The following is a 13,239-nucleotide window of genomic DNA, read 5'->3' as shown; positions in this document are numbered from 1 at the left end:
GTCTTCCCACTAACCTTTATATATCAGCATCTTCAGGCCCTGATCCTGCAATTTAGGGTGACCAGATGTCCCGTTTTTATAGGGACAGTCCTGTTTTTTGGGACTTTTTCTTATATAGGCGCCTATTACCCCCCCACCCCCGTCCCGTTTTTTCACAGGTGATATCTGGTCACCCTACTGCAATTTGATCTGTGTTTGGGAATTTCTATGCCCATTAATTTCATTGGGACTCTGTGTAGGTGCAGGGGTTCCCTTTTGCAGATCAGATTGCAGGATTCAGCACTGTTAGCTCATAAGCTCCTGAAAGCAGAGGTGGTGGTATGTGTGCCCTCTGTATCTGGCACAGTGGAGTCCTGATTCCTGATAGAAGTCTCTGGATACTATTGCAATATAAATGTGCTACAATAATAGCACTATTTTTTTCATTGCAAGTGCAAATACTAACTGATGCCGACTGGATAAGCCAATGGAGTGTCTCTTCCATCATAACTATGGTGTTACTAGTGTAACTGCACTAAACTTTGCACTGTATTTAATGGTAGATGAATGGTTTTAGAAAGATAGCATGGATTATAATAGTGGCATGATGTTACACAGACATACACTTTAGAACAGCGATCTTGCTGTGAAACATTACTGTGAGTTATTAGTTTGGTTTTAAACACAATGTAATACCAGGATTTTATTTTCTTGCTAGTGAATTGAATTCAAAACTGCAAGACACTTTGGAACAAATAGAGGTAAGAATTAGTGTTTGGATTTTTATAATATGTGAATATTTTTACATTTCAATGTTTGTTGTGACTTCCTAATTCAAATATTTTGTCGTTAGCAGTTATTGTACATAAGAATTACTTTAAAATGTTGTCTCTCTGTAATGCTTTAGACACTGTAATTCATATGGAATTGTGTGCACAGAGTTAAACTCACAGTGGTATGATAGCTATACTTGTGGGCCCTATATTGAATTAAAGTTTATGCCAGCATTTAATTTTAAAGCAGTCAGAAAGGAATTAAGTTTATCTGGGATACAGCATTCTATATACTTTGTGGAAAGTCAGGTTAGTGTGTAGATGAGAAGTAGATGTAGTGTATTTTTAAAAAGTTTTTCCTCATGGTCCCTTTTATTTTTCACTTCTATCTAATTAAAACCTCTACACAACTTTCCTTTTATTTTCTTCTAGTGATAGGTTTCTTCTCCATGGTCTCATTCTGTGTGGGAATGATTAAAAAACTTGTTGGATTGGTGTTGCTTTTATTTTTCCCTTTTCACACAGGCTAGGCATATTTTGTTGTTGTTTTCACTCAGATTTCACATTCCCACTTCTCTTTCACGGATTCCTACCGGACAAGATTTTTATTAGCAACTAACTTTTCATCTTGTGTTAATCCGACTGAACAAATTTTGAATTAATTTGCTGAAAGGGCTGCATTCATCTCTACATCCTCCCTCACTGCTTTGTAAAGTAAATCCTGCCTTGTATTAAATTCTGCTGAAGCAGCAGTGATTCACAGGTAGTTCATGATTAACAGTTAAGCTCTTGATTGTTCAGGATACACAGGTGAATGAAAGACAGAGACTGGAATGGATTTTAACTGGTAGACTGCAACTTTATTAGCTTAACAGTGGGTAGGGATGGTATGTGCTCACCCATCTCTCATACCAGGCATTTAACTGAGTCTGGTGTGGGGTTACTAAGCTCTAACCAAATCACCAGTAACTTGGGGTGGACCTCTTCGCCTACCCCCCTACACCCAGGACTCAGGTGGATAGAGACGAGTACCAAGAGGGACCTTTGTCTGCAAAGAGTTCAGGGTTCTCTTCCTCCTTACCGGTGCAGGGTCTACCAGTGAAATTTCAGGTCTCATTTATCTGTGGGAGCTGGCCATTTTAGCCTTTATCCACATTGGACAGTGGCCACAAGTTGCAACAAACTGCACATTTCTATATCTCTTAATATTAGAATTCCAAATCCTAGTTGTCTTTACCCCACCAGTGCTTCCACAATGCTGGGAGGAAGGTGAAAAACACAATATTTTGTATTTGCTCTGGTTCTTTCTGCTTTGAGGTCAGACTAGATGATTGAATAGTAGTCCCTTCTGGTCTTTAAAAAAACAAAACAAAACAACAATAAAAAAAAATCTATGAATCATATCCCCCATGCTCTGTTATTGTCCCAATCTGTTTGCCTAGTCCATTCCACTCTCCCCTTCTGTTCCCTGTCTCAGTATTCCTCCGTCCCAACTCTCAGTCCCAGTTTCCTTCCCCCTTCACCAGCCTGAAAATCTCCATTCCAAGTTGTATATTCCTAGGCCTTTTGTCCCAGTTTACTCCCATCTGAACCTGGCATCCAGCTTTTGTTCCTTGCACATTTGAATCAGGCAGCTTCCTTCAGAAGGCTCTCTGGGCATCAGCAGTGGGGAGTACTGAGAGCACAGGAGAGACATGCTTTAAGTTCTGGTTCCTGGCTGCAATTGCAGAGGAAGTCCTGCTTGGTCCCAGGCTGGAGCATGCTCAGTGTGGATTGAATCTTTGGAGTTTTCAGCTGCAAAGCTGTAACAAGTCTCTATGGAGCATGTGCAAATTGTGATTTATGTATTTGTTTGTTTATTTTTAAGGCTTATAACTTGGCCAAATTTGGGTGGATTTTCATGGGTATGGCAAAACGCACAGACCTGACATGAAGACCTCTTCCTGCCCCTGCCAAATTACAAGTCCCTGCTCCACAGTATTGGACAATAGAGCTTTTCAAAGAAGTCTCCAGAATCTTTTTAACATGAGCAACACAACATATTTTTCACTAGCCTCAATCTTAGACATGGCTAAGCCATTTTGGCTGAAATACTGCCAAATAATTCAGCCTGAGGCAGTCATTTGGCCTGAAAGATTTGTGTCTAATTTATTAAAGTTTATCCGAGTTAAAAGAATTGAAAACCTGGACTTACAATGGGAAATGTCGGGCTACCTTAATAGATGATGCTACCAGCCCCTGTAATAAATATGGATTAGAACATCATATTGTAATAAAATAACTCCTTGAATTCCTTTTATTGAATGTTTAACATTTACTTCTTTAATTACATTAGGAACAATTAGATGTAGCCCTCTCCAAAATATGCAAGAACTTTGATATCAATCATTATACCAAGGTGCAGCAGGCTTACAGACTACTTGGAAAGACACAGGTTAGTACTTTATTTTCTTAATAAAATATGAAGAATAATGCTACCACAATATAAAGTTGGAAAGGACTACCTTGGAAACGTATTTATTGACAGCCCTCTATCTTGTTGCATATGTGTTTATAAAGACTTTAGCAATGCTCATATTTGTTGTGATAGGTTGCATGGTAATGCAAAATGTCGCCTGTGGTCAATATGGAGCTGGTGTAGCCATTCCATACTAGAGGTTGCAGCTGAGTTTAAACCCCATTTATGTAACTGTCTTGCCGATCTAAGACCTTGGATAGGATTGCAGTACAGGCGAGTCTCATCTTACGCTGGGGTTATGTTCCGCTGTCAGCGCGTAAAGCGAAAATCGCGTATAGTTAAAATTACATTGAGTGTAATGGCAGGCGAAATCGCCCGCACTACAGGTACAGTATTTAAATTGTTATTTTTCTCTGTTTTTTTGTTTTTGTTTTTGCCGACCGCGCAAAGCTGAATTCGAGCATGTTAAATGCGCGTAAGATGAGACTCGTCTGTAATAGACAAGCTTGAGGAGGAAAGTTAGGTTGAGGTTTGTATTGTGGTGTTGGTGTCTCTAGGTTATCAATAAAACAGCCCTCCAGGGAAGGGATAGTTTGGACACTAACTCAGGGTTTCTGTGTTCTGTTGAGGATGAGGAAGGACTTTGCCAGATAAATTCATGACCAGGAAGAAATGGGCTATGTGTGAGACCTGGTTGACCTTAGAATGCTAATTTTTTAAACAGTGCCTTCATCCGTGAGGATTAGCTTATTTCAGTGTTTTGTTGTTATGGCAGCAACATAATTTTTCAAGTGTATGTACATTTTTTTTTTTTTTTTTTGGTGCTTTGGTTTTGGTCTTATTTCATTTATTAACTTAAAGCATTTTTCAAAAGTATTAAAATACTCTAACATATGCAGTTGTGTCAAGAAAAAGATGAATTTAGCTTTCCCGTGCCAGTGGTGGTCTATACATTTTTTTAATGTATTTGGAAGAATTAACTCATTTCTTAAATGTGAGGCTTCAAAAGTAAATATAACCCATCTGTGGTTCCAAAGTGTAATGTATGCTATGTTGGGAAATGTCAATAAGCAAATTAATCAAACATACATAAATAATTAAACATGTTTTAATGAATGTGGCTAACTTGTGAGAGTTTTCTGATCAACAGAACGAAACAGCGAATAGTATTTTAGGACTTACATATATTATAAATCAGGAACTTTTTTTTCTTAACTGACATAACTTTGACTGCAGTATTGGCTATATTTTTATTTTAAAGATGTCCATTCTAGACTTGTCCTGAAAAACACTTCAGTATATGCAGAGCACAAAATGAAATCTCCCTATTTTAATTGCTGTTTATTTTGGATAACTTTAGTACCAAACCTTTTTAAGGTTTTCATTTTTCATTCTATGTAGATTATCTAATTCAAGCTAGGTTTAGTGAAAATGATCCGATTATTTGCTTTTCTGTTCTGTATTTGGAAAGAAGCAGAATGGCGTTCATATCTTACTCTCTTCCATCAGTAACTGGGGAGGAAGATAAAAGGCAACTATTAAAGTTAAACACTTTTAACTCTGCAGGACCAGATAACTTTCAGTCAAGAATATTAAAAGAATGGCTAAGGAGCTCTATGAACCATTAATGTTTTGTGTGTGTGTGTGTATCTGTGTTTTAAAAAAAAAAAAAAAAAAAAAAAATCTTCGAAGTTCCAGAGGACTGGAAAAACTAATGTTTTACCAATATTTAAAAAGGGTAGTAGGAAGACCCAGGAAACTATAGGGCAGTTAGCCTGATCTAGATCCCAGGCAAAATCATGGAAAATCTGATAGGGGATGAAATTAGTAAAATATTAAAGTTGTTAACATATTTAATGCCACTCAGCATGATTGCATGGAAAATAGATTACAAATAGGTTAGCTGATAAATCTTAAAAAAATAATTGTAAATGGGAAATAGTAATCAAATTGGTTTTATTTCCCCTAGTGGGATCCCACAGGGATCTGTACTCACTCCAGTGCTATTCACTATCTTTAGTAATGATCTGGAAGAAAATATAAAATTGCTGGTAAAAACTGTAGATGACACAAATTGAAGTGGTAAATAATGATAGGGACTGATGGAAAGTATAAGACCCACCGAGACTGCATGGTAATGTGAGCTCATTTGAACAAAACATGTTTTAACAGAGTCAAATGTTAGGTTATATATCTAGGAACAAAGAATGTAGGGCCTGGTCTACACTAGGAGTTTATATCGAATTTAGCGCCGTTACATCGAATTAACCCTGCACCCGTCCACACCACGAAGCTATTTAGTTCGACATAGAGCTCTTTTAAATTCGACTTCTGTACTCCTCGAAAACGAGAGGAGTAGCGCTAAATTCGAAATGGCAATATCGAATTAGGCTAGGTGTGGATGGAAATCGACGGTAATAGCTCCGGGAGCTATCCCACAGTGCACCACTCTGTTGACGCTCTGGACAGCACTTCGAGCTCGGATGCTCTGACCAGCCACACAGGAAAAGCCCCGGGAAAATTTGAATTCCTTTTCCTGTCTGGGCAGTTTGAATCTCATTTTCTGTTTGGACAGCGTGGAGAGCTCAGCAGCACTGGCAACGATGCAGAGCTCTCCAGCAGAGATGGCCGTGCAATCTAATAGAAAGAGGGCCCCAGCATGGACTGATCGGGAAGTCTTGGATCTCATCGCTGTGTGGGGCGATGAGTCCGTGCTTTCAGAGCTGCGCTCCAAAAGAAGGAATGCAAAGATCTACGAGAAGATCTCTAAAGCCATGGCAGAGAGAGGATACAGCCGGGATGCAACGCAGTGCCGCGTGAAAATCAAGGAGCTGAGACAAGGCTACCAAAAAACCAAAGAGGCAAACGGACGCTCCGGATCCCAGCCCCACACATCACGTTTCTACGAGGCACTGCATTCCATCCTAGGTGCGGCCGCCACCACTACCCCACCAGTGACCGTGGACTCCGAGGATGGGATATTGTCCACGGCCGGTTCCTCGTCGGAAATGTTAGCGGACGGGGAAGATGAGGAAGGAGATGAGGAGGACGAGGCAGTCGACAGCGCTTGCACCGCTGATTTCCCCGACAGCCAGGAGCTCTTCATCACCCTTACCGAGATCCCCTACCAACCGTCCACAGCCGTTACCCCGGACACCGAATCAGGGGAAGGATCAAGCAGTGAGTGCTTTAAACATCTAAACATTTAATTTTAACATAACTGGAATATTTATATTGTTAAGAATGGGCTTTTCATTCACTCATTTAAACATAGAAACTTTTATTTATAACAAAACAGGAATATTAACTATATTAGCAATTTGGTGTTCATGATTTAGTTGGCTTAGTCAACTATTTAGTCCTAACTATGTATAAAAAATCAAATAATGTCCGGATATTCATGATTAGGCCACCACAGGACGCTCCACTCTGTAGTCCCTTATGCTGCACTTAAAGGAAAAGACGGTCAATGTGCCCGGGAATGGACAGAGAGTCCTCCTGGGATAGCTCGGCATAGCTCTCCTGGAGGTACCGCTCAAGCATGCGCATCAGGTTCCGCGGCAGGGCGATCTTGTTCGGTCCACCGTGGTAACACACGTTCCCACGCCATGAGTCCATTAGGTAGTCCGGGATCATGGCACGGCACAGCATGGCGGCATACGGCCCTGGCCTCTGCATGGTCTCCCGAAGCATCCTTCCCCTCTCGGTCTCCGAGATCCTCATCAGAGTAATATCACACATGACGCCCTGCTTTAAATTAGGGAGGGGAATGTTAGTATTGGGACTGCTTTGCAGCCACGCGGTGGAGGCGGCAGAGGGGCAGCATACAGGGAGCTTTCCCGGGGACAGCCGCGAGGTGGTGGGACAGGGGCAGAGCTCATGCTTCCCTGATTGCTGCCAGCAGAGAGTGGCCTTGCATTCAGTGCGAAAGGAGCCCAGTGCTACTATTACATTTTTAAGCTGCCACAAGTCTACGGCTTACCATGTTTTCCTGCAACAGAAGTAGAGGTGTCCTGCCACGCTTCTCTGATCGCAACTGCAGGACCCCAGGCACTGAAGGCGAGGGCCGAAAATTCGACCTTGTCCTGAGTGCGCATGTGAAAGGTCCAGTGCATGGTGTTGTTCACAGAGAAAGACTATGTTCTTTGTTAGCAACTTCATTTATCTGTCTCAGGAATTCACTCCCTTTTTCCCATTCCCACAGACACATCTGCGACTGTCTCCCAACCCAGCCTGGCATCACACTCCCAGAGGCTAGCGCAGATTAGGAGAAGGAAGAGGAAGACGCGTGAAGACATGTTTTATGAACTTATGGACTGCTCACGAGAGCAGGCAGCCCAGACGACACAGTGGAGGGAGAACTTGTCACAAATGCACAGAGCAGTCATGGAATGGGAGGAGAGGTGGCGCCAGGAGGACCAGCAGGCTACTCAAACCCTGCTTGGACTAATGAGGGAGCAAACGGAGACGCTCCGGCGCCTAGTGGATGTTCTGCAAGACCGGAGGCAGGAGGACAGAGCCCTGCTGCTGTCTATCTCTAACCGCCCTCCCCCGCCACCAAGTCCCACACCCCCCTCACCAAAAGTCCAAAGAAGGAGGGGCGGCAAGGGCCGTTAAAACTTGATCTGTGACTTTGTGGCGGGGGAGGGCAGTTAGAGATCTTATGCCGCGGTCCTTATCCTGGATCACAGAGCCACGCAGCAGGGGGTCTGTTACCCTCCGCCCCCTGCCAGAAAGTCACTTGGCCGACACATACGTGCAGTCCCGCCCAGGACTGCTGGCAGGCTGCGTTGAAACAACCAATCCAGCACTGCGGAGCCTGTCATTCCCGGAGTTTAGAAGCATCATTTGCATCAGAACACTAAACCCGCCCCCCGCCACAGTCTGCGTTCCCGGTTTAAAACATTCCCACGAAAACAGTAAGAAAGAGAACTTTGTTCATTAACAAAACGGAACAGATTTTATTTGTTGGGAAGGTGGGGAAGGGGGTATGTAACTTGGAAGGATAGTCAACAGTAACTGGGTAAAGAAACGGGGGCAGGTTCAGCATCTGTGTCCACAAAGTAAACAGTCACTGGAGACCCTGCTCAGTCAGGAACCTGGCTTTCAAAGCCTCCCTGATGCACAGCGCGTCCCGCTGGGATCTTCTAATCGCCCGGCTGTCTGGCTGGGCGTAATCAGAAGCCAGGCTATTTGCCTCAACCTCCCACCCCGCCATAAAGGTCTCCCCCTTGCTCTCACACAAATTGTGGAGCACACAGCAAGCAGCTATCACAATGGGGATATTGGTCTCGCTGAGATCACAGCGAGTGAGTAGGCTTCTCCATCTCCCCTTGAGACGGCCAAAAGCACACTCCACCACCATTCTGCACTTGCTGAGCCGGTAGTTGAATAGTTCTTTCCCTGAGTCCAGTGCGCCAGTGTAGGGCTTCATGAGCCAGGGCATTAGCGGGTATGCAGGGTCCCCGAGGATGACTGTAGGCATCTCCACATCCCCAACAGTTACTTTGTGGTCCGGGAAGTAAAGACCTTCCTGCAGCCGTCTAAACAGACCAGAGTTCCTGAAAACCCGAGCGTCATGAACCTTGCCAGGCCATCCAACGTTGATATTAGTAAAACGTCCCCGATGGTCCACCAGTGCTTGCAGCACCATGGAAAAGTATCCCTTTCGGTTGATGTACTGGCTGGCCTGGTGGTCCGGTCCCAGGATAGGGATGCGAGTCCCATCTATAGCCCCACCGCAGTTTGGGAATCCCATCTCGGCAAAGCCATCTATGATGAGCTCCACGTTTCCCAGGGTCACTACCTTAGATAGCAGTAGCTTGACGATTGCCTTGGCTACTTGCATGACAGCAACCCCCACGGTAGACTTGCCCACACCAAAGTGGTTAGCGACGGACCGGTAGCTGTCTGGCGTTGCGAGCTTTCAGAGGGCTATGGCCACTCGCTTCTGGACAGTCAGGGCTGCCCGCATCCGGGTGTCCTTTCGCTTCAGGGCAGGGGACAGCAACTCACACAGTTCGAGGAAAGTCCCCTTCCGCATGCGAAAGTTGCGCAGCCACTGGGATTCATCCCAGACCTGCAGCACTATGCGGTCCCACCAGTCCGTGCTTGTTTCACGGGCCCAGAATCGCCGTTCAACAGTATCCACAAGACCCAGTGACAGTGAGATGTCCTGGGCGCTGGGTCTCATGTTCTCTGAGAGGTCGGAGCTAGTGTCCGACTTCATGCCGTCACGGTGGTGCCGTAGCCTCCTCTCATGATTTATCTGCAGCTGCCTCTGGTACAGGTGGATGAGAAGCTGCGAGGCGTTGAGAACTGCCACAACTGCAGCGATGGTCGCAGCGGGATCCATGCTCGCACTGCTGTGGCGTCCGCGCTGTCAGTAATCAGAAAAGCGCGCGAACTGATTTCCCGCCGGCGCTTTCAGGGAGGGAGGGAGGGAGGGCGGGAGTGACGGACGGATGACGACAGGCGCCCAAAAGCACCCTTGACACATTTTTTTACCCAGAAGGCATTTGGGGCTCGACCCAGAATTCCAATGGGCAGCGGGGACTGCGGGAACTGTGGGATAGCTGCCCACAGTGCACCGCTTCCAATGTCGACGCTTGCCCCGTTAGTGTGGACTCACAAAGTCTCACAAAGTCAAATTACTGTCCTTAGTGTGGACACACACGTTCGACTTTGTAATATCGATTCCACATAGTCGAATTAACTAAAATCGAAGTACTCTCGTAGTGTAGACATACCCTAGGTCACACTTACAAGGTGGATGAATGTGTCCTGTAAAGCAGTGACTCTGAAAAGGACATAAAGGTCTAGTAGATAACCAGATGAACTCAACCAATCAATGTAATGCTCTTCTGGTTTTCCTTCCTTTTCAGACAGCGATGGACCAACTACATATGCACTTCACTCAAGCCATTCACAACACAGTGTTTCAAGTAGTTCTTGGGTACGTAGAGCTGTGCGCAGGAAACTCGGACACCAAATTTCAGAAGCTACAGTACAAGGACCTCTGCACAGTACGTGGTAACATAGTTGTTTTACATAGTATTTGCATACTTTTTTCATTGCATATAACCTTTAACAAGTCTCATTTTAAGATTGTGTGTGGATATTATGGTTATTAAAATGATCTTAATTTCAGCTGTTATTACAATCACTTAATAAAATTTGCATGGAGTTAATGAGAGACTAGTCCATCAAAATCCTGTGTCGGTTTGGATTAAGATGATACTTGGTACTTTGAGATTCAAAAGTGTGATCATACACTCAAACTTAAATTAGTGTTAAAAAAGAGACCGAAATCGCAGACTACAAATAGGAGATAAGCACTTCATACTGCTGCATTCAGGGCTTGATGATGTACCCACTGAAATTAATAGTGGTATTGCCATTGACTTCAGTGAGTTCAGGATCAGGCTCTCAGTTGGAATAATGCTGTAACATAGTGCATTTCACTGAAGGCTTGATCCAAAGCTGATAGAAGTAAATAGGAATCTTTTCTCCTAATTTTGAGTCAGGTCCATAATTCCAACAAATTAAAGATAGTTCCATATATGGCTGTAATACTGAGATTCAAAAGCCTGATTAAAGGAGGTTTACACAATGTGATTACAATACATTTTCCTTTAATCAGCACGCTTACATGTGCACATGCAGTGTATTTGTGCTATGTATCTGTCATATCTCACTTTTGAAAAAATTAAAATGTCCTGAACATATGATGTAGAATTTTATTCTATTTAAAAAACAGAAAACCAATTACAAGGTTTTCCTTTCCTCAAAATATTAAATGAATATATAAATAGCATCTATTACTGGGAATTTTCTCAAAAATATTTTATTAGAAAAAATGATTGTTTTAAATGCTACATTCAATACACTTTTTAGCTTGCTTCATTTGTGATCATACCATTAAACTCTGAGGGATTTCATTACAGACACTCCCCGACTTATGCAAGCGTTCCTGTGTTATACCAATAGAATAAAAACCAGCAGGATCTTATTAAGAGGGATAAGGCAAAGATGCCACATTTATTGTAAATATAATGGTAAAGCAAAAGATAAAAGTAAACAACGTTGTTTGACTACTTATTCCTATCACTACTTATTCCTTATACACACACACACACGCACACATTATATATATATATTATATATATAGATTCATTCACACAATCATTCATTCAAGTTCTGTATAGGTGTTATAGTTACCAGCCTAGAAGTTGCTCATGCCAAGTTACTGGCCAGGTATCTTGGTCATGAGGATGGAGCCGAGTCTGTGTCAGGTGCACCTGATGCTCCTGGAGGTTGGCAGCAGAACCAGAGACTCAAAATCCTCAGTCTTGAGAGTCCATTCTTATAGGAATTAATTCCTATGTTAGTCTATGGGAGCTGTTTTATTTTGTTGTTGCTGACTCAATCAGCAGATGGCACATTCCTGGGCACATTCCTGGTGGCTCCAAACTGTCCAAAGTTTGTGTTTCTCATCCTTCCAGGTGATGGGGTGGATCCCAGTTGGGGTGGTTGTCTGGTCATCCACTTGACACATTCTTCGGCCGATGGATACTTCCTTTCTAGGCTGGCACCTCCCTAACCATTCATGTATATCAAGCATTTATCAGCATACATTCCATATCTTAACCATATTTTAATTTACTGTCTCCACCACTTTTGGGGTGTGTGCTAATTCATTTGAGACTCCCGGCCCTTTAATCACAGAGGGTGGGGGTCTGTCCTAGGAGCCCTTGCTATTACAATGAAGTGAAAGTCACTTAAGGGCTTATAGTGTTTGTTTACATTGTATCAATTACTTCAAGAACAAAGTCAATTAACTTGTTTGTAAGTTTTACATAGTAATAAAGTATCTTTCACAGGATAGATACAATCTATGGTTTCTACAGACAGTAGCTTACAAGTTTTAACAGAAGACCCAAGAGATTTTTGTACTTGGTGAAACTGTTGGATTTTAAAGTGTGGGGGACAAATTATGAGGGGGTCACTGTCACTTGGGGGAATCACTGTTAGTACCTTCTTTAATATCCCTACACCTGCCTTGTGTAACTCAAATTTTACGTAAGTCAGAAACGTATACCCGACAATTACACCAACCCCCTCCACCCCCCAAAAAACCCTCCTAGTTCTAGCTTACGGAACTTTTTCCATAAGTGCAGATTTGTGTAAGTTGGGTTTGTGTAACCTGGGGGCTGTCTGTACTCTTTGAAGAAATCGTGGAAAATTAGTGAGCTCAGAGGTGCTTCAGTTCAGCCGGATATTGACATGAAACTTGAAAATGTGTTTCTAGATTGAAGGTACTGAAAGAAATTTGTGTATTACAGATTGAGCCCTCGAATATTCTCACACTTGACCAAACCTTGACTAACTCAAACTTCTGACCAACTCCTTCAGTCATTCTATTAAATCACAGTATAGTAGCAAAAAGATTAAAATTCCTTTGCTGATTATTATGCTGCTCTTTCATTTCTTAGAAATGTTCTGGAGTTGCTTAGCTTCAACCAGTAAACACTTCTGCATTTAAGATTTTTTTTATTTAATAGGACACTCATGTTGATTTTAGGCCAAAAATATATTTTGTAAAGAGGTGTACTGACCCGAAGATCTGTGGTGCTGGGAAGCTGCTTTTCAAAGCACCTTCAGAGGAGAGAGAGGGCTTATCCAATAAAGCTCACTGCCTCCACCATCATTCAGAAGGCTGGAGTAGAGAAGTGGCAGGGACCAATGGTGGATGGCATTTCCATTATACAGATAAACTGAGGCACAATATGGTAAAAAGTATGAAGACACCAAATCCCTTGCTCTGTTCACTAGACCAGTGGTTCTCAAACTGTGGGTCGGGACCCCAAAGTGGGTCAGGGCCCTGTTTTTAATGGGGTCACCAGGGCTGGCATTAGACTTGCTGGGGCCCAGGGCCAAAGCCTAAGCCCCACTGCCCGGGGCCAAAGCCAAAGCCCGAGGGCTTCAGCCTGGGATGCTGGGGCTCAAGTTACAGGCCCCGGCCTGGGG

General features: G+C 43.3%; 1 protein-coding gene across 3 annotated transcripts in view; it reads left to right on the top strand.

Annotated features, from left to right (window-relative positions):
* The window catches only part of VPS50 (VPS50 subunit of EARP/GARPII complex), a 178,557-nt gene that overhangs the window by 47,618 nt on the left and 117,700 nt on the right, over nt 1–13,239 (top strand). For all 3 annotated transcript variants that reach the window (XM_065398182.1, XM_065398181.1, XM_065398180.1), the window contains exons 10-12: nt 698–740; nt 3,088–3,186; nt 10,095–10,235. In XM_065398182.1, coding sequence (XP_065254254.1) covers nt 698–740; nt 3,088–3,186; nt 10,095–10,235 — 283 coding nt within the window. The remainder of the gene's footprint in view (nt 1–697; nt 741–3,087; nt 3,187–10,094; nt 10,236–13,239) is intronic.

Source organism: Emys orbicularis, chromosome 2, assembly GCF_028017835.1.
Source record: "Emys orbicularis isolate rEmyOrb1 chromosome 2, rEmyOrb1.hap1, whole genome shotgun sequence".
Classification (NCBI taxonomy): domain Eukaryota; kingdom Metazoa; phylum Chordata; order Testudines; family Emydidae; genus Emys; species Emys orbicularis.
The sequence above is the reverse complement of the archived record's forward strand: the minus strand, read 5'-3'. Positions and strand labels throughout refer to the sequence as shown.